Source organism: Rhinoraja longicauda, chromosome 32 (assembly GCF_053455715.1).
Source record: "Rhinoraja longicauda isolate Sanriku21f chromosome 32, sRhiLon1.1, whole genome shotgun sequence".
In the NCBI taxonomy this organism is placed as follows: domain Eukaryota; kingdom Metazoa; phylum Chordata; class Chondrichthyes; order Rajiformes; family Arhynchobatidae; genus Rhinoraja; species Rhinoraja longicauda.
The window spans coordinates 15,640,126-15,667,749 of NC_135984.1; the positions used below are offsets into that span (position 1 = coordinate 15,640,126).

A 27,624-nucleotide genomic window follows, 5' to 3' on the forward strand; every position below is an offset into this window, starting at 1 on the left:
TGAAAAGCAATAAATCGACAGTTCTGCTGCAAAAGCAATCAGATAAAATAGTAGAAGATCCCTCTCAAAATTGTTCATTTTATTCTTATTCCAAATTCGGTAATTTTGTTTTGTATTTAATTTCATGCAGAATTTTGTAGAATGTTAAAATCAAAGTGTCAATGTGTGAGACATTGGAAATCCTTGAATAAGAATCAGATTATCATTTGTTGTTACCAATTCATGCTTTTATGTTCCCACCAGGTAATTATGATCTCTGGTGATCACCCAATCACAGCAATGGCTATAGCAAAGAGTACTGGTATTATCTCGGCTGATAATGAGACAGTGGAAGAGATTGCAAAACGTCGTAATGTTTCAGTCAGTCAAGTGAATAAAAGGTAGTTTGAGATAATCTGTGTTAAGGCAAAGATTTTTCATTAATTCATATGGAGATTTAGTGATAGTAGGAATTGTACTGCAAAATCAATATGCCAGACACTAAATATCCGAATGCATGTTTTTGTACTTCTAATTAACTATGTTAAAACGTTTCACTGAAGAAGTAACATGGATAATCACACGACCAGCATGCAAGGATGTGGTCGGAGGGGTTGATGGACGTGGGTCTACAGCAGGGGTTCCCAACCTTTTTCGTCCCGTTTACCCTTGGCAACTTTTCGAAAGTAAATTTACCCCCACCCTGTTTTGTTCAGTAATTTGAGTTTACACTTCAACCATAATAAAGCAACCGACAAAGGGGAAATTTAAAAATACTGTTTTTACCATTATTATTTTAAATTCAAATAACAATAATGGCAGGTGAAATTTACCCCCTGGGGGTAAATTTACCCCAGGTTTGGAAAATCCATGGTCTACAGCATTTTTAAACCCCAGAATCACACCTGACCTCTCAGACAACATAGCCCCCTGTTGGGAGTGCAGCACGCAGGGGTTGGCAGTTGCATCTGCTAATAATTCAACTGTTGGGAGGGAAATACACATGTATGGGATAAAACATAAGGCTATTTTGATGTCTGGTATATTCGAAGGCGTGTTCAGAGGCACAGCTGAAATGACCAGGTTCAATTTGGGGTATTGAGGAGTTTGCATGATCTCTCTCTGATTGTGTGGGGGTTCCTCCAGTGCACCAGTTTCCTCCATGACTTGCTGGTCGGTAGGATAATTGGCCACTGTAAACTGCCCCTTATATGTGGGTGAGTGGTGGAATCTGGGGGGAGCCAAGGGGAATATGGGGAGGATAAAATGGGACTGGTGTAGGATTAGAGTAAATGGGTTCTGATGGTTGCCATGGACTCAGTGGGTCAACGGACATGTTTCCTAATTGCCTAATCCAGAATGTTGAGGTATTGGTGTAGTTTTTAAGTTCCTTACAGAGACATAGAGAACTGACCAGTCTAAATTACTTCTCTATGGTGTTCAAGATGAAAGTCTCTTGAACAGGAAATTCTCCTCAAGCCTATTGTACATATTTTGTACTGATCGCAAGAGCAATACGTGAAAGTGGATCTAGTTAACAGGCACAACATATAAAGTAACTAAATTGCCATAGATTTTATGATTTAAGAATATATGTTAAAATGCAGTTTAATATTTGATCTTTATGTTTTGAATGGTATGGCAGGGAAGCCAAGGCTGCTGTTATAAATGGTTCTGAAGTCAAAGACATGAATCCTGAGTTCTTAAATGAAGTTTTGATGAGCTACACTGAAATAGTATTTGCCAGAACATCACCTCAGCAGAAACTATTTATTGTTGAAGCCTGCCAAAGACAGGTAACTTTGTGTTAAGCAACAACTAGTTTGGAGCAGTGGTAGAACTTTCACCTCCAAGCCAGTGTGGTACCAGCTTGCACCTGTCCATGGAACCCACATCATGCCCTAGACTGCACATCAGAGTGAGCAGAACTGTTGTCGTGACCAGTTTTCAGATAAGGCATTGATATATATGCCTGTTTGATGCGATGTAACATATCCCACAGCAATACTGGAAGAAAAGCAAGTGGGTTCTGTGACTTAAAGACACATTTTGTGCCCTAACCTCAAGGTAGTTGAACAATTCATCATATTTCTATTTGTGGTGTTTGTTTTGTGGCATTTACATGGGAATTTCTGTTTTGATGTGAAATCCAGAATATGTGAAAGAACTGATTATAATGATTTTATTTCTTTCCTTCATACTTTGCTAAACGTGTTTACTACAGTGGGTAAGCAAAACCAGAAGCAAGATCTACAGTTCAATTAAAATTCAATATATATTTATTTGTTTTAGAGATCTTTTGAACGTGTTTCTTAAGGAAAGGCCTCAAGTTAAATCGATGAGTCAGAAGAAGGGTTCGGACCCAAAACGTCACTTATCTATGTAATCCTGAGATGCTGTCTGACCCACTGTTACTGCAGCATTTTGTGGCCTCCAGTTTAACCATGGGCTACCTCTGTTTCCCCTCCCCTGTCTACCATGATTAATCTACTTCAGCTGCATCATGCTTCCTCTAGTTCAGCTGAATCACTCTATGGAGCAGATTTGCTGCATTTAAGACAGAAGGTTATTTGGAGTTCAGGGTGAATTTTCTTTAGCAGAAGGTCCAATGGAACCAACAGTGTGATATTTCACAGTGATTAGATTTTCTAATTATACAGAAGGCCCATCTTATAAACATTTATTTGGAGCCTCCCCCACAAAATTCTAACCAATTTTTAAAACAACAATGCAGAAAAAAAGGTGAATTAGCTTAATTTTGCAACATTTCTAAGTTAGATGTACCCTTTTAGTCTCAACTTAAATACCCGTAGTCTAAAGTAAAGCATTCTAATTTATATCCTAACTGCATCTGCAAAAAAACAAATGAATGTTTGGTTAGAGTAGCTTCATGATAACTTCAGTTTAAATGTAATATATCATTTTTTTTGTAGTTATTCTGCACATTGTGTGCAAGGTAGTTCTGCTACAACACGTGTTTTCACAATAGGATTGATGGATTAGGGAAAACTATTTGTATTACATTGGCCAAATTAGTTATAGTGCAGTTTCTTGGGAATCACTTAGAAGTTACTTTGGAAATTGACAAGCAGATATTAGAAATCTTGGAACAAAAATCGGTTATGGGGAATGAAGGTGTTTCCATGTAACCTCCCCCACAGTGAACAGTGCACTCTGTCATAAGAACACAATTCATTGCGGGCGGCCTTTGAAATTGACACGATTCCTTTCTATTGACACTTGTGCAATGAGACTATTAATGTAACATTTAGCCTTTAGTTTTTTTAGCTTGCAGTAACCAAACTAAACTTACAGCTATTAAAAAAACCTTTTTGAAAATCCTGTGGGAGAAATAACTTTGTCTTTGCGAGTCTGAAACCCTTTAGTCCGTAACTTCTATTTTCCTCTATTGTCACAATCATATTTATAACATGAGGTTCCGTGGGAGCACAACTTTTGCTTTGTCTACAGATACAGTGATATGTTACTGGGGTAGATGGTAACTGTTTGATCACCCTTATTACATTTGCCAGCCCTTTATGCATTGAATCAAACAGACTGGAGAATCTTATCTTATCTTCAGTTCGTAGTTGTGATTTTAGCCTGACAGAGTAAGAAATTAATAGGCTGATCCAATAAAATGATGAACAGGAATTTTTAGTTGAATTTTTATTCTCTATAGATGTTTTTTCATTTCTCTATAACTTGGTCTGACAAATATTGGCTCTTACTGCCACAATGCATTTGTCATTTAGACTAAGAAACTCGGAGCTTTATAGAGATTTTCAACTTCAATACATCTGGTTACTTGGTATTCTCATCAGATTCTTCTTTGTAAAATCAGGGATCCATTGTGGCAGTGACAGGGGATGGTGTGAATGATGCACCAGCTCTGAAGAAAGCAGACATTGGAATAGCTATGGGAATTGCAGGCTCTGATGCAGCCAAAAATGCAGCAGACATGATTCTACTGGATGATAACTTTGCCTCAATAGTCACTGGAGTGGAGGAAGGTACAAGTCACTATAGTATCACAATATAATTACAAATGAGATAAGCTTTGAAACTGTCTGAGTAATTAATTTCTTATTGATCCAACATCCAAATAATAAATGCTGCAAACAAGAGTGAGGTGTTGTGGGAGATGGTGGATATCTGGAAGGGTATTAAGTGCTTCGAACATCCTTCCATTGAAAAATGATTTCAGCTGAAGTTTGGATTTTTGCTGGCAGTGACTTTGTTTCTTAGTGTTACTAATAGGGTTTTGCTGGATCTTATTCCCCTAGGAAGCAAACAATTTTCTGGATCCTTGCTTCAGTCTACATTGAAGGTGCAATTCTCTATATGTTAACTGTTTTTACTTTCACAATTGATATGGATGAGCTAGAATGTTCAGTGGATCTATGTTTATCCATTAAGAATAGCCAACAGCTTTGCAATGCAGCACCCAACAAAAGCTTTTCACCTCTACCATACTCCATTCCTTGATCACTCCTTGAAAAATGATCATTCCAATTATCAAATGAAGTCAGCTGGTCAACAACATATGAAGGCAAGGGATTGATTGATACTTTATGGTCACTTGTACTTCGTACAGTGAGATTCTTTATTTGCTTATAGTACAAGTATGCAAGAGTAAAGGGCACTGGCAAAGTTACAAAAGGCCATTGATTTGGTTATTGTTTTGGGTTGAGACCATAGAGCAGGACTGAGAGTGTAGAGGTCCAGTATCTGCAAGCTCTTGTGTTACCCATTTACTCCATGTTCAACACTGATTAGAGTAACGTTCTGGCTCTTCATTGTTTTTCAGTGTTTAATTATCATATAAACCTCTGAAAGATCAATGTTAATGAAAATCTTTTCTTTATAACTTGAGTGGCGCAATAGTAGAGTTGCTGCCTTACAGCTCCAGAAACCTGGGTTCGATCCTGACTATGGGTGCTGTCTATACAGAGTTTATACATTCTCCCCATGACAGCGTGGGTTTTCCCAGTCCAGTTTCCTCCCACACTCCAAAGACGTACAGGTTTGTAGGTTAATTGGCTTCGGTAAAGATTGTCCCTATTGTGTAGGATAGCGCTAGTGTATGGAGATTGCTGGTCAGCACAGACGTAGGGGGGCTGAAGGGTTTAAGTGTGTTGACAATATTATTCACATTGAACTTAAACAATGAAAAAGAAGCCTTTGGAATGGGCTAAATTTGAATTCATCTGAAAAACATAACTCAGTAGTAATGCAGTGTGGTAGGTGTTGAAGGAACTCTGTATAAGGCATGATGGTGTTCATGCTTGAAATATATCAAACCAAACAGAACCAGAATTTGTGGAAATATGGAAAATGATAAATTTCCATATTGTGCTTTCAAACATCCCTTTAGTCAGAGTTATACAGTGCAATAATAGGTCCTTCAGCCGACCCTTGTATACCCATCTTTTGCAATCCCATTTACCAGCAATTGTTCCATTTGCTTCAATGCCATTAGAAATTTGAGTGCTTTTATGTATGTGAGAGTATAGCTGCTTCCACCACCTGCTCAGGCAAGTACGTTCAGGAGATTTTACATATTTTTACATTGGTTTAATGTGTCAGTCTGCAAATATTTGTCATCTGCAAAATATCTGTATATATACCTATCAGTCTGCAAATACTCATTGCCAAATTTGTTTCATGTTTCCAAAGGTCGTCTGATTTTTGACAATTTGAAGAAGGCAATTGCCTACACCCTGACCAAAAATATGGCAGAGTTGTGTCCATTCCTTATTTATACCATTGTCAGTATACCCCTTCCCATTGGTACCATTGCCATCCTCCTCATTGACTTGGGTACAGATATTGTAAGTAATTACAAGTGATCTGCAATTAGTTATGCTGCTTTTTTTGTATCCTTTTAACATCATTCTATCAATTAATACTTTGTTATTAGTCATTTGCGAAAATAATGAGCATCTTGAGTTTCGTTCTAAGTTAGATTTTCCCTTTAACACTTTACATTATGATTCCTACGGAGGTTTAATTTATCATTATGTTCAGCCCACACAGAAAAGAACTCTAACATGAACTTCAAATAAATAAAACATTTTAAATATATTTTTCAGGATGTGGTTGGCCTTTGTATGGTAGGGTTTTGTTATGCACTCTAATTGAATAATACAGCAGTGATCTATGGAAGCGAGGGTCTACATCAAATTTGCCTTGAGTCAGACTGAAACATATTCAAGACCACTTCATTTCATCTAGCCTGACTGAATATACTTGAATTGTTACCAGTTTAATTAAGTAATGCGTTGACAACTTTCTTCTAACAAAGACAAGTTAAGGTCTATCCTAACCAAAAACCTTTGAACAAGGAGATTCATTCTCTGTTAAATTCCACATCTAGACCTTGCAAGAAAGGATTCCGCAGTGTACGAGAAAGTCAAGTATAACCTTGCAAGGGTGTTGGGATGCCAAGAGAGACTCCCAAGACAAGTTGGAGGCTCAACTTAATGAAGTGGGTGCCAGACGACTGGCAGGGTTTGAATACCATCACGAATTGGAATCTGAAGTTGGGGTTGATCTCTGGCAATGATGCACCTCTACAGGATGAGCTTAATGCCTTTTATGTCTGTTTTAAATAGGCAAACAAAGCCCACTTATGAGCACTCCTTCCATCCAGTTCATCTTCACGGTGTGCACCATTCTGCTGTTTTGCACTCTTATTTATTGTTGTATTAATCAATGCTACATGTATACAGGTTATTCTGTGAGCTTCATGTTAACAACAAATTTCATTACTCCCTGATGTATTAAACTATAAAGTAACCTGAATCTAATATTTCTAAAAATATATGCAGATGGCAGTGACGACCAGAAGTATTTAGTCAAGAAAATCTCTACCTTCTGAATTCTTTTAAATTCTTTAAGTATGTACTTGAACCCATGACACAAAATACATGAATGTGTGTCACACTTAATCATCAAAGTTGTTTGTTGCCTCATTGACAGATTCCATCTATTTCTCTGGCTTATGAGAAAGCAGAAAGAGATATAATGAATGTCCATCCAAGAGTCTCCAGTAGAGATCGGCTAGTAAACTTGCAACTTGCTTCTTATTCATATCTTCAAGTTGGTGAGTACTGAAACTTCACCAGTTACTTTACATGTAGTTTCCTGTTTGCTGGAGTGTGAGTACTTCTATGCAAAGGTGATCAGTCCTACTCGTATAACAACAATAGTAATGTATTTAATAAATATTTTCTTTAATTCTAATAATTTGTTGTCACTATTTTCCTCAAAGTAGCTATTATGACATTTGTCAATCTTTGACTTGTAGCTTGAATTGTAGACTGTATGGGCCACTTGCATTGTCAATTGTGTGATTGTATTTTCTGGATACATTATGCTGGATGAATGGAATCTTCGGTTTATGAGCTCCATTCACTGTTTCCTCCACTGACCCCCCCCCCCCCTTCTCATTCCCTGGCCTCCAAGTTCCTTTCAAGCATGGATCATCTGCAAATTGGTGGCACTGGATGGTTGAGTTGTGGTTTCTTATGCCTTGAACTGGGAATAACAGGTCTGACTTTCATCCATTTCTCTGCTTAAGCTTTAAGGAGTTGTGCAGAAAAGTTATTGGGTGAGGTGGACAAAAGAGGTCATGTCCCGTTTAAAAACACTCAATTGGGAAAAATAAAAATAATTGTATTCCCTTACATTTTGAAATCTGATCTATTTGAGATTCTTAGAACAAAGGAATTTAGAAGCATGGATAGAGGGGGGGAAAAAACTTTATCTGATGAAAGAACAGTGAGGCTATTTAGGAGTGAAGTCAGGAAGCACTTTTGCATAATAGAACAATGGATTTTGTATGTCTGTTTGACACGCTATAAGGATCAAAGCTGGACTAGAATTGAGTTAAACTATTTGAATACAGTCATGATCTCAATGAATGGTATACTCCTTTTTAGAAAAGGAATATAAAGCTTTAAGCTCTATCTGACCATAATGTAAAACCATAAAGAAAATGATCATTTGAAAATACATAGGATGGAAAGGATGAAAATGCTGGCAACTCTGCAATATATTGCAGGCATTAAGGGGTTGGACACGTTAGAGGCAGGAAACATGTTCCCAATGTTGGGGGAGTCCAGAACCAGGGACCACAGTTAAGGGGTAGGCCATTTAGAACGGAGATGAGGAAAAACGTTTTCAGTCAAGAGAGTTGTAAATCTGTGGAATTCACTGCCTCAGAAGGCAGTGGAGGCCAATTCTCTGAATGCATTCAAGAGAGAGCTAGATAGAGCTCTTAAGGATAGTGGAGTCAGGGGGTATGGGGAGAAGGCAGGAATGGGGTACTGATTGAGAATAATCAGCCATGATCACATTGAATGGTGGTGCTGGCTCGAATGGCCTACTCCTACACCTATTGTCTATTATCCCAGCTCCATAAATGTGCACATGGGAACTACAAACCTCTTGCCATTGAGTCCATGCACTTGAATGGAAAGGAAAGGTTGTAAGGTACAAGGGTGTGTATATTTTTTCAACTTAAATAATCAAAAGCATAAAAGCAAAATCAAGTAGGTGTCTATATGCTTAAGTAATTTAAACATTTAAATTTTAATGTTTTCGTTTTTCAATTTATTTTCATTAGCTTTGCAATGTTTCTGAATGTCAAGATCATAAGGCGTCTTTGGCATATTTGACACCAGCAAAGCCTGGGTACATGAATTAGCTACTCCGTTTTCTTTCACAGCTATTTCATGGGTAAGGCTTATTCTGGCAATCAAAGTGATGGATATATCACTATTGTGCCAAGACGTGCTAACATTCAGCGATTCACCATCTTGATTAAAGATTACATTTATTAGCATATGGTATTCTGCAAAAGGTTAACTTATAGTTTGTATGCCGGAGAGTTCTGGGCAGGGGTTGTTGATAAATATTTGTATGACTGTATTTTTCTTATAATTTAAAGAATAAAGAAACTCCTACTTTGTCTATGAGCCTAGTCAAGTTTAATATTTTTTCATATGATCTTCAGCATTGTGAATGGATGTGAACTGATTTATTTCTACCTGTACATCTAGGTGTGACACAGACATTTGGAGGATTTCTCTGTTACTTCACTGTCTTGGCAGAACAAGGCTGGCTTCCATCAAGGGTTATAGGCATACGTGTACCTTGGGAAGACGCCACTAACAATGATGTTGAGGACAGCTATGGACAAGAATGGGTATGAATTTTGCGAAAAGAAACAGAGTGAAGCTTTTGTTCTGAGTATTTAAATTTATACAGCATTCCTTCTGAAGTGTAGTTACTGTTGTGTAGACACATATAACAGTTATAAGTGTAATTTAAAGCCCTTTTGGTTGAATGGTGAGATTAAGTTGCACAAGCACAGTGAAGGAACTTGGCTTTACATCTCAACCTAAGCGGTTTTCTGTTTCTCTGTTACACCAACTCAGATGTTTAATTCTGCCTACATCGTGAACTGCTTGCTCTAGAAATGTATCTTCTGTTGAATGTCCCAAATGTGGTATTGAATGCAGGTTGAACTCCACTTCTGGTCTGGTCTTATTGAAGTCAATGGAAACTAATCACTGTGGTAGCATTCAACATGTAAAAGTGGTGTGACATCATATGTTCAGTGCATACTCCAGAGGGTGATCTTTTATTACTCCACCACCCTAGTCCACAAACATTGTTCTTGAAGGATTTGCAACTGCTATCAATTAAAAAGTGAATCAAGGGTTGTGGGGTTAGGATAGATAGCCTGAGAAAGAGGATTAGCCATAATCTTATTTCGAACTTTAGTAATTGGAGTAGGTCATTTCATAACTCAAGCTTGCTTCACCATTCAATAAGATGATGGCTGATCCTGTTCCTGTCCCTCACATCCTACAAATATATTTGAGTCCAAAAACCTCTTGATCTCAAATTCTACCCAAATTTTTTTTCACACAGAGAGTGGTGAATCTGTGGAATTCTCTGCCACAGAAGGTAGTTGAGGCCAGTTCATTGGCTATATTTAAGAGGGAGTTAGATGTGGCCCTTGTGGCTAAAGGAATCAGGGGGTATGGAGAGAAGGCAGGTACGGGATACTGAGTTGGATGATCAGCCATGATCATATTGAATGGCGGTGCAGGCTCGAATGGCCTACTCCTGCACCTATTTTCTATGTTTCTAAATCAAGTTTGTTTTTCCTCAGATTCTGGTAAATTAACAAGTTTTAGAAATACTTCTTCATTCATAACAAGTACTCTTTGATTAATACTATTGAAAATGGAATTTAACAAAAAAAGTAAATACTTTTAATCAGCAGATCAGGTAGTGTGTGCAGAAAGAGGTAACATTTCTGGTTGCTAATCCTTCATCAGAACAGACAAAAGTTAGAAATGAGCTTTAATTTATGCAGAAAGAGGGGAGTGTCAAGAGGGAATAAAAGAGAAGGCTGGAGTACAAGATAACACTAGATAGCATTTTACTTCGCCAAGCTTTTACCCAGAACACGCCTGTAACTGTTCACTTCTTTTTCTTATAGACATTTCAGCAGAGGTTGTACGTGGAGTGGAGCTGTTACACAGCTTTCTTTGTTGGGATAGTTATTGAACAACTTGCTGATTTAATTATTCGTAAAACCCGGCGGAACTCTATTTTCCAGCAGGGACTATGTGGGTATGTAATTTTCTGTACTATATTATCATCAAACTTTAAACCAAACTGCTCAATTGTTGAACTGTAAATCTTGGGGATAGGATGGGTGCAAAAAGGAACCTATTTCGGAACAATAAATGGTGCAGATATCTAGTGGTATACGTGGGATTTATTTGTAAACTGTGCCATTACTGCTCCAGTCAGAATTGTTTCAGTGCTGTTTATTTAACCATGGTTGGGCACTGGTCGTAAACAATGCATTATCCCATTGACTAAAATGGATAACAGCATTAACCTGTATTCTAGGAATAGAGTTGGGAAACTAAATGGGTGAAACGGGATCTTTCTTAAATCTCTATATCTACTTATTTATATTTTCTAGAAATAAAGTATTGTGGATAGGTCTTCTCTCTCAGATTGGCATTGCTATCATCTTGTGCTATTTCCCTGGGATGTTGGACAGCCTTCATTTTACCCCTCTCAGGTGAGGTATGAATACTGATATTATTTTGTACGACACTGTGGGCTCCTGTGACACTGTTTAATTATCAAAAAGTTACGAGGCTCACATCCAATAGTTCATGTTTAAACATTGCTTTGCCAAACTTTGCAGGAACCTAATTCCATGCACAGCTTCCTTGTAAAACAGAATATTTTAAATTCAAAGTGGTTAAAATAAATGTAAATAATTTAGATTGTTAGTTTAGAAAGTTTTTAAGGAAACAATCAATTGCTTTGAGGGTAGAATAGTTTTTTAAAAAAAATTCTTGTTAAACTCACTCCCCCCAAAAGGCTATAGAGATCTTAACAATTTATGTTAATGCAAAGTACATGATATAATTGATAATGGAATGGAGCTGCTGATTTGAGATTTTTTAACGCCAGTGTAAATTGTGAGAAAGGAGACATAATACTATGAAAGGCACTTCAATCTTTCTAAAAATGAGATTAACAGTTAGTAAAATCTTTAAATATTGGAAAGAAGCAGATTGTTAGCTATATATATATATATAATACTGTACAGTCTTACCATGGAGTGGTGTAAAGATGTCCAATAACATCTGTAGAATTAGAAACAGTGCTCTTCAAATTAAAAAATAATCTTGTACAGGGTAAACAAACCAGTTTTCAATACTTTAGGCTAATCAACAAGCACAGTATGATTTAGATGGCAATATTTATGTTGCTTTTAAATATATGAACTATTATCTTAGAAATGCATTCATCTAATAAATGCTTTTATTCTTGGTAGGATTCAGTATTGGTTTGTGGCCATGCCTTTTGTCATTGTAATTTTTGTATATGATGAAATCCGTAAATACTTCATTCGCAGATATCCTGGAAGTAAGTCTTTTTTAAAGTTTAGTTCTCATTCTTAAAACTACTTTTAGTACAATAACAAAGTAACATGGTAAAGCCTTTTGGCTTGTTAAAGTATAGAAGGGGTGGGCGATTTGAATAAAACTGAGTTAGAATTTTGTACAAATAACTTTTCTCTAATTTAGTCACACATTTGCATCATCAGCTGAAAATCAGAAATCACGAACGGTGGGGGGGGGGGGGGGGGGTCCTCATCTTGCTGCTTGCAATCCAGCCTTCTGTTGAGCCATTGAAGAAGCACCTCACAAAATGGCCTCTGATAGTTTGATCTTAAAATCTATTAAAGTTTGTTCTTCTATAGATTCCATAAGTTTAAATGTTTCATGGCAAGAGGCACATTATGAAAATTGTCCAAAGCTTTGTCTATGCTGCTGTGATTTTATTATTTGGAAAGTCTACTGCATGTTCCCATTAAGTGAGGGGAAATACAGTAGACTTTCAGAAAAACAAGATGAACCAACTTGTTATTCTGCAAAATCAAGGGCTACTTTTACAATCCCTCTTGAAACTTTTCTTTGTTAGCACTTTAATCTTCTGTAAGGGGAGTAGAGTTACAGTGATCCATGTTCGATCCTGATCTCTGGTACTGTCTGTGTGGTCTTTGCATCTTCTTCGATTACCTGGGATTTGTGCAGGTGCTCTGTTTGGTAGGTTAATTGGCCATCATAAGTTAGCATAGTGCAGGTGGGTAGCAGATTAATCGGGGGAGGGGATAGGCATGAGAGAGAAAGAAAATAGGTTATTGGCATTGCTATTCCTCTGGTTTATCATTTATTTTTAAGCTTTTCGGTGCTTAGAGTTTCACTGTCCTGAAAGACCAAATCTTAATTTTGAAACTGGTTCCAAACTCTGCATCAACCCTGTTAAGTTCTGGAAGAATGTTGTCCATTTAAAGGGATCATCTCTTATTCTTCTAAGATGTCTGATGATGTGCCTTTGACGTGGGGTCTCGCCCACATTTCACTACTTGAAATGAAACCAGTGATCATGGGGGTCACTAGGGATCTAGCTTCTTCTGGTAGACATTTAGTTTTACTGTTTTTCTAGGAACAGGACTATCATTTATCACGTACTTTTTGGGGTATTTCCATTTCTTTCAGGAATTTTAATCACATCCATTGTGGGATGAGAGTGTGGATGTCATTCTAAAACTGTTGTGATTTTGTTGGGCAACCAAAAAATCCTTGAATGCACTTAAAATGCTGAATTAAAGGATTAGTGAGTTCTTAAAATGTGCATTGATTGAGAGTAATCCAAGTATGATGAGAGCAATGTGATCATTACAGGTTGGTGGGACAGGAACATGTACTATTGAAGGTTGACTTGCGACTCTTACAAACCCTGACGACCTTGAGTGTGGCTGCAAAGCCAAGTCAGCAGATCCGGCCAAGCAGGTAGAAGAGTGAAGAATTGCACCGTACTGTAGAAGCATTAATTCCATGCTGAGGTTTACTTCTATATAACTGCTGGAATTTCACACTTAAAAAAAATACCAAACAGTTGCTGCTAACTTCTCTGCCTGTTGTTCCCTAGTAGCAATTCAGGTCTAACATTATAATGTAAAAAAAAATCTCATCCAATCGTATCCCAGCACTTTGCACAAATTAATTAAATATGAAATAAATCATGTGTGGTTTTTCAGCTGATCTGTACCTTATTAAGTCGGTCACAATGAATCAATAGAGCTTTGCATGTGTGCTTTTACTCACAGGATCGTGGAATAAACCAAGCATTCTACAATTTGGCGAGAGAAGCAGAAAAATAACTAAAAGAGAACATACCTGTTGCTACTGTAATTGTAAATACCCAGTGCTTGTTTAATTGTTTTGTGACATTATCAGTAAAAAAAAGTTTGATTATCAATAGAGCAATTTGTTTCATCAATTTCGAAGCCTGGTAATTAGTAGCTTAGACAACAACAAAAAATCAGAACACTTTGAAATGACAGAATTGCTTTAAATAATATTTAACAAATGATTAAATGCAAATGACATTGTTAAGTAGAGTGCCTCACGTGCTTCCCTGAGTAAGGTGATAAGGTATATTTATGCCTCCCTTGAGGTGAAGCGCTGTGTTTACCTGATAAACAAATCATGAAGCAGAGTATTACCAAACAGAAAAGGAATACTAAATCTATAACACAAAGCTCCAATAACTTTTACTATGCGTGCTTGTCTATATTTTGTACCTGATTGGTATACAGGAGGTTTTAAATCCCTTAAGTAATTAAGCTGTGACTTTCAAACTAAATTTTGAAAGAACACAAAATGCATACAATGAAATTAAAATCTACAACCATGTTTCTATGATCATCATTAACATTGCAAGATGGCAATATTGCTATGGAGAGAGGATAAAAATAGAATGGCAGGTTAAATCATGGCTTAAATATTACAATGCTAAACAATCATGGAAATAATCATTTTGAATAGTGGATAAAACAGGAGAATGAGAACAAGGGCGTGTGCCTTGAAAAAAAAGAAAGTCTTGTCAGGTGGGATGCGCATGACTTATTTCCTCAGTTCAGTGTCAGGTTTGGGTCAATGCTGGCAATCTTACAACAAGTTAGAAGGTTCCGAGTTGAAGCACTGCTCCAGAAATTGGAACATATAAACTTGGCTCATATTTCATACAAGCAAGTTCACTGTACTATCTGATTGAAAAGCAGATGGTGGTGAAGTCAAGTTTGATTTTTTTAAACTTTTATTCTTAGATTCTATATGGAAGATGAAAGAAATTTGTTTTTTGATTAATTGTGGGTTAATCAAAGCAAGGATAGTTTGACCCAGTTTGAAAAACAACAAGGTCCATAAATTGCAGGAGATAAAAGATCAGTGAACCCTTTTTTTGACTTCCTACTCGATTGCATAAACCAAAATTCACAGAACGCTCGATGAAAACTACATTTTAACATTCTTACCATCTGTCATGAATGAAATGGAGGAAGATGGTGTTGAAGATATCTTGTGCAGCCTTTTTGCTTTTCCTCGGGACTGACTTCGAGAATCCAGCCGGATTCCTAGTTTAGCTTCAGGAAAAGATCAATAGATGAGGAAAAACTGTATTCAACACAGGGCGAGTGAAACAGAGGCCTTAAGCCAGCATCAGTGTCTCAAAATCAATTAATTATTCTTTGCTACCTCAATGTTTTTTGGAAACATCAAACAAAATGGAGGTTTTTATGAAGAAATGAGAGAACCTGTTGCCTTGTCAATAATGCTGTGGACCTCAGAAATAGAGTATACAATACAGCCACTGGTGTATGCGGTGTATTGATCCCATGCATGATTAAATTTGTTCTATTACTTTCATTCTGTACACTGATAAATAGAGTTGCTTTCTCAATCAATGCATTGAACTAAAAACTCCGAAGGACACAAAGTGCTGGAGTAACGCAGCTGGTCAGGCAGCATCTTTGGAGAACAAGGATAGGTGACGTTTCGGGTTGGGACCCTTCCTTAGGAGGATCTTGACCTGAAAAACTCTGAGATCTTTTTGACTTACCTAAGAATTTTGAAGTGACAATATTATTATTGTTCAGTAAAGGTGTATATCTTGGTTTGGAGGGACTGGCAGGCCCTGGAAGATATAAAAGTATACGCAACCACTTTAAAAACATTTTACTAAAGCAAAAGAAAACAGAGATTTGTACTTAAATATTTCTATGTCCTCCAGTCCGGATGGTGAGGGTCAGAGATGAGTAGGGTCCCCAGATCCTATAAGTTATCACTCTCACTATGTACATTTCAGAAAAAGCTAGATTCATCTACAGTTCAATGAATGAAATAATAACCCTTTTTTTAACCAGTATTATTGTTTGCAGCATTGGGTTTTTTACATTAAATGCAATGTTACTTTGCAAGCATCAGTTGTTTTTTTTTTTATCCCTCTCCATCATTCGTTCTTTTATTGCTGCTATTGCTGCTTTTTCTGTTTTCACGTGATCAGATCCTGTGTGACTGGCAGCTATCTGATCTGAAATGAATGTTCATTTTTCCCATTTTGCTTTGGTAACTGTAAACTTACCCATTCTTGCCCATAATTTAATTACTCCTTTCCTTTTGAGGAACCAACTTACTGTTTACACCAAGTAGAACATAGACCCCTCTTCCGGTCAAGATATCAGAGGAGTACGAATGTTGGTGCAGTAATAGATTTTTCACCTCTCCATTCTCATCTGCTAGATCAATCTCAACTGAAATAAAAGTGCAACAATGGCTTGTTATTGGCAAAAATAACCATATATAACACTGATTGATTTCCTTCATAACTTATTTCCATCTACAAAGGAATCATTTCGAATGATCTTGCATTGCTTTTATTTAACGCCACATCACAACATCCCATTTCTTCCATCTCAATTATCCTGTTTTTAAATAATTTAAAAATGTGGGTTCCTGTGGGTTCCTGTCCTTCAGTTATGTACGGTGTGGTCTGATTTCTTCTGTTTCATAGTTTCCAATTGGTCTTCCACAGTCTGAACTACCCCTTTATTTCAAACTATTTGAGACTGAATACTATGAATGTTCATGCACATGTCTGGATCCAAAACAATTGAGGATCTCTGAAAACTAAACACCTTTGAAATTGTTCCCATGCTCAGTTGACTGAATTCATCATGATCTTCTCTTCCTTACAAGCAAACAGTTTATCCCTTAAATTTCAACATTATCTCACATCATACACTGCCTATGAATTGCTCAAAACATTTCCTCACCCTGACCCTTAAATATGTTTTTATTGGATTTATTACTGAATTTCTTATGTTTGTTAGTCAGACTATCCACAAGTGGGAACAATTCAGCTGCTGGGAATTTCTTTCTTGTTCATCAAACAATGGGAAACAAAGACAAGTAGGTTCTCTGGGGGGAAAAAAAGTTCAGGTTTTAGGTGGTTTCATAACTCATCCACTCAAGTTACAATTTACAAGTGGGAGAATCCATCTATTCAGAATCACGTCAGATTTATGTTTTCTTTGGGGATTTTGATAACTGCATCAGAAAAACAACTAATTAAGTGAAAAGCCACCTTACTCTGAGACAGAATTACTCTGGCCTCAGGATGGACTGTTTTGACTGTTTTGATTATTGCCTAATCTTTCCTGGTTTTGCAATCCCTTAAATTGAATATCGGCAACCCCTACTTTAACGCTTTTGGGGATTGCTTTGGTCTTCAATAGTACACACTAATACAGGGTAGCGGACTTTCTTTCTGACCCTTAATATTTCCTTCCACATGGAGTAGGTTTTGAATTCTTCATTGCCCCATCTACACCACAACTGGTACTGAAAATTCACTGTACAGAAAATATTCCCTGAATTATCATTTGTTAATTATCAGCAACCTGTCAGAGTGAAATAATGCAATGTATCTCACCACTAGTGCCTCCATTTCTGAAATATAAACATATACCTATCCCACAAAAATTAGGTTGTTTTTATACCAACATTGTACTTGTATTGAGGGTCAAAGAGCATAGCTCCACACGACAATCTATGCCACAATCATTACAAATGGAACCACTTCATATCTCTGTAATTGGGCTTACAGCAAAATTAATAAATTCTCTTACCTTCAGTCTCATAATGACAGTTCCGTTTGATGCAGTCCAATAAAAGTTGGGTCTTGCAGTATGGATTGAAGAGAGCATGTTCATTATCTGCAGTGTAACATGAACATGATTATAAAGTTAATATCACAAACATTCTGACCATTCCTACCTCTTACCAAAAGAGTATTGTGACTTAGAACCAAAGAATACAATGATCCAAAATGTCCTGGACCCAACCTGCTAATTGGTATCACTGCCTATGGTCCCCAACTACACTTTTTCTCAAGGCAATGACCTACCTAAACAAGTTGACACCAACGCCTGACAAGTATCTTGCGAGGTGGAGCAGGCTCTGACTAGGCTTTATGCATCATAACTGTACTCCCCCAGAAAGCTCACAGGTCATAAAAAATGGTTTAACAAAGATATTTATCAAACCTATTCAAACAACTTGAATAACTGAGAAAATGAAGTTAATGAATACAAATTATTAGGATAGGTCAAATACAAACAAAAAAGGTAAAGTCAATAAAATAATGTACATAAATCATTTACTTCCATCCACAACATTGTGAGCTTAGTCAAATGAATGAGGTCGTTGTTCATGATCGTTGTTATGTGGCTGTGGACTGGATGTAAAGGGCATCTGGTCCCACTTGTCAGCATGTCACTGCTCCACTGCTAGGTAATGGTGATGCCAGTGGTCAAGTGAATGGTGCAATTCATTAAGATACGTGTTGGATTGTGAATGTCCAAGACTAGGTGAGCCATGAGTAGCTGATATCCAGCAGCCCCCTTTTGAATGCTATAATTGAGCCTGGTTCAGTCCAGTTTCTAAAGAGGAACATTATCTGATTATTACAAAGCTGCATTACTTTTTCTTCATTCTCCTTTTCATTTTGGAGTTACACAAAAAAAATCATTTATGAGATGTGGCTATAATGAGTAAAACCTGCATTTCATAGAATCATGGAAACAGAAACAGGCCCCTTCAGCCCATCTTGTCCAGACAAATGTGACAACAATCGATGTTGATTGTTGGGGTAGGCCATTTAGAACGGAGATGAGGAAGAACTTTTTCAGTCAGAGAGTGGTGAAGGTGTGGAATTCTCTGCCTCAGAAGGCAGTGGAGGCCAGTTCGTTGGATGCTTTCAAGAGAGAGCTGGATAGAGCTCTTAAGGATAGCGGAGTGAGGGGGTATGGGGAGAAGGCAGGAACGGGGTACTGATTGAGAGTGATCAGCCATGATCGCATTGAATAGCGGTGCTGGCTCGAAGGGCTGAATGGCCTACTCCTGCACCTATTGTCTATTGTCTATTGTCTATTGATCCCATTTGCCTGCATTATGACTTTCCTATCCAAGTACTGGCTTAAATGCCACCATTACTTCCTCTACTAGCTTGCGCTGCCTATTCAGCCTCTATGAAAAACCCTTTCCCTCCAATCTCATTTATTACCCATCTTTGTGTCATGCTGGATTATAGTTCTTCAAGGGCTTTGCTTAACAGATAATCACAACTCCCATGCCTGGGCAAGCTATTTAATCAATGCTTTCTGCACAGCTAATTCCTGGCATCCATCTGAGCATCGTCAAGTCAAGTCAAGTTTATTTGTCACATACATATAAAAGATGTGCAGTGAAATGAAAGTGGCAAAGCCTGCGGATTGTGTTAAACTACAAAACAGAATAGGAAAAAAAATTTGAACACAAAAAATAAATTAATACAGTAAATTAAATTAGTCCCTGGTGATATGAGAGTTAACAGTCCTGATGGCCTGTGGGAAGAAACTCCGTCTCATCCTCTCTGTTTACACAGTGTGACAGCGGAGGCGTTTGCCTGACCGTAGCAGCTGGAACAGTCCGTTACTAGGGGTCCCCCATAATGCTGCTGGCTCCGGATCTGCACCTCCTGATGTATAGGTCCTGCAGGGGGGCGAGTGTAGTTCCCATAGTGTGTTCAGCCGAACGCACTACTCTCCGCAGAGCCTTCCTGTCCTGGGCAGAGCTGTTCTCAAACCAGATTGTAATGTTCCCGGACAAGATGCTTTCTACAGCCCCAGAGTAGAAGCACTGAAGGATCCTCAGAGAGACTCTGAATTTCCTCAACTGTCTGAGGTGGTAAAGGCGCTGCCTTGCCTTACTCACCAGTACGGCAATGTGTGTTGTCCATGTCAGATCCTCTGTCATGTGGACTCCCAGGTATTTAAAGCTGCTCACCCTATCCACAGTAATCCCATTTAACTCCAGTGGCGTGTACGTGTCCTCGGATGTTGAGCCCTTCTAAAGTCTATAATCAGCTCCTTAGTTTTTGTGACATTCAAGAGGAGGCTGTTGTCCTGACACCAGAGTGCCAGATCAGCCACCTCCTCCCGGTAGGCCTTCTCATCGTTTTCGGAGATCAGGCCCACCACCACAGTGTCGTCCGCAAACTTGATGATGGAGTTGGAACTGAACCTGGCCACACAGTCATGTGTGTACAGGGAGTACAGTAGGGAGCTAAGAACGCAACCCTGGGGGGATCCTGTGTTCAGGGTGAGGGGGTTAGAAGTATGTCTCCCCATCTTGACCACTTGGGGCCTGGCGATGAGAAAGTCCAGGACCCAGGCACACAGGGGAGTGTTAAGCCCCAGTTTCAGCAGCTTCTCAGCCAGTCTGGTGGGGACTATTGTGTTGAAAGCTGAACTAAAATCAATGAACAGTATCCTTGTTGTCGTCCATATTGCTGGATGCCAGGCCGGAGTTGTAAGCAGCGGTGCGAGCATTCAAGGCAACGTGAATAGACCTGTCCACCCAGGGTTTTTGATTAGGAAAGATACTAACCCTTACCGTGGGGACGATGTTATCGGCTATTGTTGCAATGAAGTCCGTAACCGCTTCCGCAAACTCATTAACGTCTCTGGAACTTGCTTGGAACATATTCCAGTCGACATCGCTCAGTGCATCTTGCAGCATGGCCTCTGAATGGTCAGACCACCGCTTTACATCCCTCGTCACCGCCGTTTCCCGTGCTATCCGTTGTTTATACTCCAGCAGCAGGAAAATGACAGCGTGGTTAGATTTTCCAAAAGGAGGGGGAGGAACGGCCTTGTAGCCTTTACTGAATGGCGTGTAGCAGTGGTCCAAAGTTCTTTCCCCCCTGGTGACACACGTGATGTGTTGGCAGAAGTTAGGCATGACTTTTTGAGATTTGCCCTATTATAATCTCCAGCCACCACCAAAGCCGCATCAGGGTTCTTGTTTTGGTGTTGACACAACACATCGTGCAGGGCCGATAGTGCCACGTCGGTGTCCGCATGTGGTGGAATATAGACGGCTGTGATGATCACCGAGCTGAACACCCGGGGAAGGTAGAATGGACGGCATGAGATAGTCAGATGTTCCGGGTCCGGCGAGCAGGAACGAGAAAGCGTCTTAATATTCCTGGGGTTGCACCAGTTATTGTTGGTCATGAAGCAAACTCCTCCACCCTTAGATTTCCCGGATTCTTCCATTCTGTCCGCACGGAAAACAGTGAAGGACTCGGTTGGGCAGATCGCCTGATCTGGCACCAGCGTGGTCAGCCATGTCTCGGCCAGACAGAAGATGTTGCAGTCTCTTATATCCCGCTGGAATCTGATCCTCGCCCTGAGGTCATCCAGCTTGTTCTCCCGGGACTGGACGTTCGCCAGAAGGATGCTGGGCAGAGGTGGACGTAAGGTTTGGGCTCTCAGCCTATTCAAAGGTTAGCATTTTGCACTAGAATTCAAAGGTTAGCATTTTGCACTGGAATTGCTCTCACTACAAGTGGGAAAGTAGCCATTTGTGAACGACCTAGTCCTTATACAGACATGATAATTCAGCACACGATCTAAGTATTGCATCAACGAAGGAAGGCTAACAAAGGAAATGGAAAAGGCTATTCTGTTATTTGAGCCCAATCTTGATTAATGTGTATTCATTTACCTGCCTTGATTCCATATCATTCTATATAATTACCTAACCAGAGTTAATCACTGTAGAACATACAATTGTCCCACTTTCACATAGCTTGAACTATTTTTGAGGAGACAGTTCTATGGTCCCAGTGTAATTTGCATGAAAATTTGCCTCTGGACATTATCCCTCAACCCAACATTTTTCACACAGCCCATCCCACAACTTCATTTTCCTCCATGCTTCATCCACCCCAGAGCTCCCAACTGAGGCACACACTCTTACTACTGGCTATCTCCCCTCTGCCCTGATGCAGGGGCTCAACTTGGCACACAACCATTCATTTCCATCCACAGAGCTGCTGAGATCCTCCAGCAGATTGTTGGTTGCCCCAGATTCAAGCATCTGCAGTTTCTGGTATCTCCATTGAACCACACACTCTGTTCCTTCCCAAGGTCGTACTCAGCCAGTCCACCTGCCTCAGTTTTCCAGGCATGCCAGAAAAACCTCAGCACAGTCTAGATCATTGCCAACAAAGTCCAGGACTCTCAAAGGCCAATCTCCTTCTGACCTGTAAAGGTGCAGTTTCGATAAAATAGCCCAACATATCTAAAGGGAAATGCAGGTGAGGGGAAAAATGGAGAGTGGGACATATCTGGTTCCTTTTCAATCCTTTTGTAATAATACAGAACTTTTGCACCTTCCCCATGGTGTCCTGGAGCTTGATGTGCACTAAATTGAAACTTCCTTTAAAGTTAGCAGTTGCAATTAGCAGTGTCGCTATCTGAAGAGACACAATGTCTCAATTTTACTTTCAGTTGATAACCAACAAATTGGGACCAACAAATCACATTTATAAAAATTAATAAAGCACAATATATGGCAGAAAAACATAATCCAAACAATGATGTAGACTGTCAATATTATGTTTCTTTTACTGATATGAATGAATATGCCAACGATTGTTTTAACCATGTTATTGTAAATTTTCCCTGCTCCTTCCTCAACTTGCATTGCAGAATACAGTCAGAAATAATTTGAAGAGACATTTAAATCTATTTGGTTGATCTATTATAGTTAACTGTTAACATGTGCAGCCACAGTATTATGTTTAATGCTAAAGATACTGAAGCACAAAATGAGGCAATTATTTTGACTGTTAAAAAAGTTCTTACACTTACCTCCATATAAGACTGTAATAAACATGGTACTTTGCTATCACTACAGAAACATTCTAACAAGATTTTGAAGCTTTGCAAGAGCACCTGATGATGAATGTGGTATTCGTGCAGCTCCAAACAGCAGTGCAAGACTGGGCATGTTGCAGTGTGCTCCTAACATCCACCAATTAAATGAATAATTCAGCAGAGGCAAAACATACTCAATGAGCAAGTAAGATTAAATATGGCATTCTATTACCTATTAACAAACAGTGCTTCTAATATTTACTGTAAGCTTTGTGAAATTAATGTAGAATGCAAAACATTATTGTAGAGTAGCAGTGTGTCAACATAATCTTCAGTGCTTTTGTTGTGTTTTATTGTGTTAAAAGCCTTTTAACTAGAATGAAATGAAGGAACATTCTGTTCCGTTCTTTGGATCAGACAGAACTTGAATAAATTTCACATACTGAATAAAAGTGATTTAATACCCACTCTTCCTTGTGTTTTCTTGACATAACTGCCTTAGTTCTGTGTACTATTCCAGCAGATTTCAAATCACAGTTCAGGACTTGAGCTGACCTTTTGGTGTAGTACTGAGGGAGTGCTGTTTTGCTGGATCCATTAAACATGACATATTTTGTGATATGGGTATAATAGATGCTACACAGCTCTTGTGTATCAACAACTAACAAACGAAGGAACACAAGCACATATTTCCAGAAGACCAAAGAAAAAAAGATTAATATCCTTTTCTTAATAAATTATGAGAAACTTGATGCCTTGCATCTGGGATATGATACATAACCACAATTAGATGTACCTGAAAGGGGCAACCAGTCCAAAACTGGCTCTCTTTATTGTCAAACTATCAACAGGAAATCAATCAAATCTTACAAGAGAAGCAACCTTTCCAAATTATTATAGTAAGCTTTGACAAATCTTCAAATTGATACTATTCACATGGAATGCACAGAATGTTGCAGAGTTGAAAAGTATTACATATAAAATAAATTTAGATTACTTAGACTGATATTGTAGCTGCTGGGATATTTTAATGTACAAACACATTTACCAGGATTTATTTCAGTGAGCTTTACTATATTTTCTTACAAATATTGTCATAGGGATATTGCTCTCCACATTAAAATCCAACAGACTAATAAGTATGGAAAAGATTTCAAGCAGAATCCAAACTCTTCACAAAGATCACATTGGTATGCAATGCTTCAGTTTAAACACAGCAATTGGACAGACAAACTGATTTGCAATACAACAGCAGAATCCAAACCATTTATTTTTGCAAGTCATGGTTCAATCCACTCACCACCTGTTGTCGGAGACCATCTGAAATATCTGTCCCGTGTGCAGGAAGACAGCATAAGCCAATGTCAAACATCTAAAAAGGACATGGTTAGAAGAGAAAACTGAAGGTGTGCTTGAAATTTGGAAGTGGGTGATGTGGGGGTAGAACTCATGAGTGTAAAGTTTTGATGGCTGGACTAACAATGTTGCCAAAGGTGGGACTATTGTAAGGTGCACACTCTATAAAGGGTGGATAATTGAAAGAGGTACACTGCAGAACAAAGTGAATAATACTGTAGGGAAGATTGTGAAAGAGGGTGGGTGTTTCAATTATATGTTTTGTAAGTTTGGTCTTGGTTCACTGTTGTGGCAAGTCCGAATTAAGCTTTGATATCCAAGAGAAAGAAAAATGATACCATTCTTCATACCATTCTTGCAACGTGTAAGTTGATGTTTGTGTGAATCAGACAGAGAAACATGGTTTGTTTACATGGCTACTCTTTCTGTGGTATTTGGACAGTTGTTTAAAGGAATAAAACTGGCAAATAAAAGGCAATATTCATCCTTAAATAAATTATCAACATGTAAAAAGGGAAATATACAACATTGGAATCTAAACTTCAAATTACATTGAAATCTGAATCTCAAGAGGCCAGTGAAAGAGTTAAAAACACAGCAAAAACAAAATCTTTATAAACACATAATATTGGGGTTGCAAATTAAACACAAGTTACTCAGTGATATTTCTGTTAAAAAACTAAGATGTAAATACTAAATTATATGATGACTGAATGGATTAGTTACTCTGGTCTTTGAATAGATGTATAGATGTAACTTTACATCTATGAATTAAAGTGGCTTGGATTGAAATGGTAAAGAAATGGTAAAGCCTCTGCTTCTTGGCCTTTAATTTATCAATGTTAAATTTATAAAGGAGTTAAACTTTTCATTCTTGCACTCCCAAAGAAAAAGTCTACCTCCAAAAGTGGCTTATTCTCTAATTAACTTATACTTTGACTGACTAAATTAATGTTGAACTTAAGTTGATACTATCACTCTCCCTTTAACAAGATCATGTGCCCATAGACTTTCTCTCTCAATATGAATCCTATTAAACAGTGCAAAAAGCATGGAGCACTCTGAATTGCAAAATTAATAAAAGACTTAAACACTCCTGTTCTCCAATTTCTGGTATCACTAGTTAGCAGGGGCAGGTTGTCACTAGGTTGATAATTTAGCTTGGAAAGGAGAGATGAAGGGTCAAGAGGTTTTCTGGCCATAAATTGAGGGATTGAACGCTTTTTGTCTTTCTAAGCTTTATAATTACATGGTTTACACTTCAACCTTCATTGACTTTTCATGTCCTGAGTGACCATTGGTTGGTTCTCATTGCTGAGTTGGTTCCAGTGTTGTGTACAGATCTGCCAATTTAGGCTCCACTTCTGATAGCCTGTTCATTATACAATGTCTTTGCAACTGTAGGACTGACACTTTATATCGGGCTTCTGAGAGATTTCCCAGCAACTTGTTGAAAATTTCTGGTGGCTTCTCGGAACTAATAACGCGCTCCTGAAACATGAAAAGTTTGTCATGATCAACATATATTTTACAAGAATATTAGTCATATTATTTACAGAAATTGTACAATCCATGTCAGAAGACAATAACATTTCTAGATGACAGGAAAACTTTAACTGTCACATATCAGGCTGGCCAATGCAAATCAGGCAAAGCAATGAGCCTGTAAGATGATGGTAAGTGAATCCTAGAACAGACCTCATTTCCTTCTTGGGACTGTACCCCATAATTGGTTGCACGAGCTTTAGTGTGGCAGGGCCCCATAGTTTGTCATTCACACTGAGTCCATCTCCAGAGACTACCTCATCCACAATTATCCCCTTAAAACGTGATGTTTTTAGTCACCTGCGCCACCATCTCCTTTTGCTTGATGTCTTATTTTCTTTTAATGATGCATTTATTAAAGCATCTAGGATATGGCTAACTAATGCAAAGGAGCTGCTCTCAATAATTACAATGACTTTCATTGTAATTATTTAGTTGTTGCGAGTTTCATTCTAACTATTTCATTAAAAGAGATGAGATTTCCATTTTAAATGAACACTAGTATTGTACAAAGAATTACATTAATATAAAGCATGAGCAGGATGGTTTGTAAAATCATTCATTTCTTGCATACATTTGATAACTGTGTCTTGGACCCTAGTCTCGGCAAATAGACGTCATTAAGTGTAACTACACACAAGTAATTAAAGATGTTTTACTCAGTTTTCAGTTTCCTAGTCTATTGTGGATCCTGGATCACTTTTAATGTACACAAGTGCTCTATAAAGAGTGCATAAAATTAAAGTGGTATTTCCCATAGAAGCAAGCACAGGCAAAAAAGGTGTGTGTGCCTGCCTGTGTCATTACCTTTATAAAGTTATCCTGAATCCTTAGCTCCTGTTCTAAATATTCAATCTGTTGGTTGTACCCTGCAATCTTTGTTGTGCACAAAGAATATTCTTCATTCATTTTATCCACTTCATTCTCCAATTCCAGAATTCTGATCTGCAATAAATACGTGGGTGTCCGTCATTAATTCGACTCATTACTCAATTTGCCACAACTTGGCTGTTTGAGACTGTACTTTGCAGTGCAAGGCACTGAAGAGAATCCAAAGCAAATAGACCTTCATCCCACTCCTTGTAAAATTATAGTTTTACAATGATGCATTGTTCTTAACCGGGCATGAGTCATTTATAATTTTCTGATTTCCACCTTCCTCTGAATATATTGAAAACTCAATTTCATGGGAAAGTTGGATTTCCTGTGTTGTGGCTCAGTACAATTGGGTAATGATTTCGCCTGACTGTGATTTAAAAAATTTTTTTTCCACATGTTGCAAGGATGGTGAATCATGCTGATAAACAATCCGACGGTGCCAACAGCTGTCTGGCACCTTGCCAAGATGGCAGCTTTCCGAGCAAGCTCACTTAGTTCCCTCTTCTTTAGGCAAGATGCCAGCAGTAAACTGCAATGCCGCTGGAGAACCCAATACTCTTCTGCAGTCATCTTACAACTGAATCAAATATTTATGTGAAAGGACTGAGCTAATCAGTAGAAATCTCTGCCAACCCAATTTGTGATCCTGATTTTATAAAACAAGACAATGCATCTCTAAATTGCAAGGTGTATCTGTGTGAAACAAAGAGAGTGGAGAGATTCTGATTATACCTGAGAGACCGGGGACAGGAGAAGAAAGACACTGTTCATTTTTATTTTGTCGCCATTGCTTTGAGCTTGGCAGTTGTATTAATTTTAAATGAATAGTTCTTCAACATTTGGGAATCTTTAGTATATACGCACATCAATGTGATAGCTGTTATACAACCTTTTCAGAATACTTCAAAATGACTACTAATATGAAACGTGATGATTTATGCAACTCCAGTGTAAATCAACTCTACTAAACGATAGCAAACATCACGCTACATTTTCAATCTATTTTGTTATCTGCAAATTTTCAACAGTGGTAATTTTGAGAGTTAATTATTTCAGCATAAACTGATGCATTTGAAGAAATGGTGTTCATGTAAACTTTATCAAAACAATGCTCTGCTGTTAAACAATCTCCATTGTTAGTTGATCTCTTTAAAACAAGCAGAAAAACTCCATTGTCAATTGTTCACAATCTCCACCTG

General features: G+C 38.2%; 2 protein-coding genes across 4 annotated transcripts in view; one reads left to right on the forward strand and one right to left on the reverse strand.

Annotated features, from left to right (window-relative positions):
* Window positions 1-22,752, reverse strand: part of LOC144608751 (uncharacterized protein CXorf65-like) — a 66,028-nt gene extending 43,276 nt beyond the window's left edge. For 2 of the 3 annotated variants that reach the window (XR_013549232.1, XM_078426821.1), the window contains exons 1-6: window positions 22,640-22,752; window positions 17,567-17,653; window positions 16,073-16,189; window positions 15,499-15,573; window positions 14,915-15,022; window positions 14,009-14,073 (exon numbers count right to left, since the gene is read on the reverse strand). Coding sequence is in view for 2 of the 3 variants with exons in the window: in XM_078426821.1 (XP_078282947.1) it covers window positions 14,009-14,073; window positions 14,915-15,022; window positions 15,499-15,573; window positions 16,073-16,189; window positions 17,567-17,653; window positions 22,640-22,664 (477 nt within the window). In the remaining variant the exon portion in view is untranslated. Of the gene's footprint in view, window positions 1-13,780; window positions 14,074-14,914; window positions 15,023-15,498; window positions 15,574-16,072; window positions 16,190-17,566; window positions 17,654-22,639 lie in introns of those variants that run through there. The other variant, XM_078426820.1, reaches the window with a different exon arrangement.
* The window catches only part of LOC144608750 (potassium-transporting ATPase alpha chain 2-like), a 44,878-nt gene extending 21,817 nt beyond the window's left edge, over window positions 1-23,061 (forward strand). Inside the window, exons 11-21 of the mRNA XM_078426819.1 lie at window positions 244-380; window positions 1,625-1,775; window positions 3,824-3,992; window positions 5,659-5,813; window positions 6,964-7,087; window positions 9,048-9,193; window positions 10,502-10,635; window positions 10,997-11,098; window positions 11,867-11,958; window positions 13,281-13,388; window positions 22,686-23,061. Of these exons, the coding sequence (XP_078282945.1) occupies window positions 244-380; window positions 1,625-1,775; window positions 3,824-3,992; window positions 5,659-5,813; window positions 6,964-7,087; window positions 9,048-9,193; window positions 10,502-10,635; window positions 10,997-11,098; window positions 11,867-11,958; window positions 13,281-13,309 (1,239 nt within the window). The 3' untranslated portion in view covers window positions 13,310-13,388; window positions 22,686-23,061. The remainder of the gene's footprint in view (window positions 1-243; window positions 381-1,624; window positions 1,776-3,823; window positions 3,993-5,658; window positions 5,814-6,963; window positions 7,088-9,047; window positions 9,194-10,501; window positions 10,636-10,996; window positions 11,099-11,866; window positions 11,959-13,280; window positions 13,389-22,685) is intronic.
* Window positions 23,062-27,624: the final 4,563 nt, after the last annotated feature.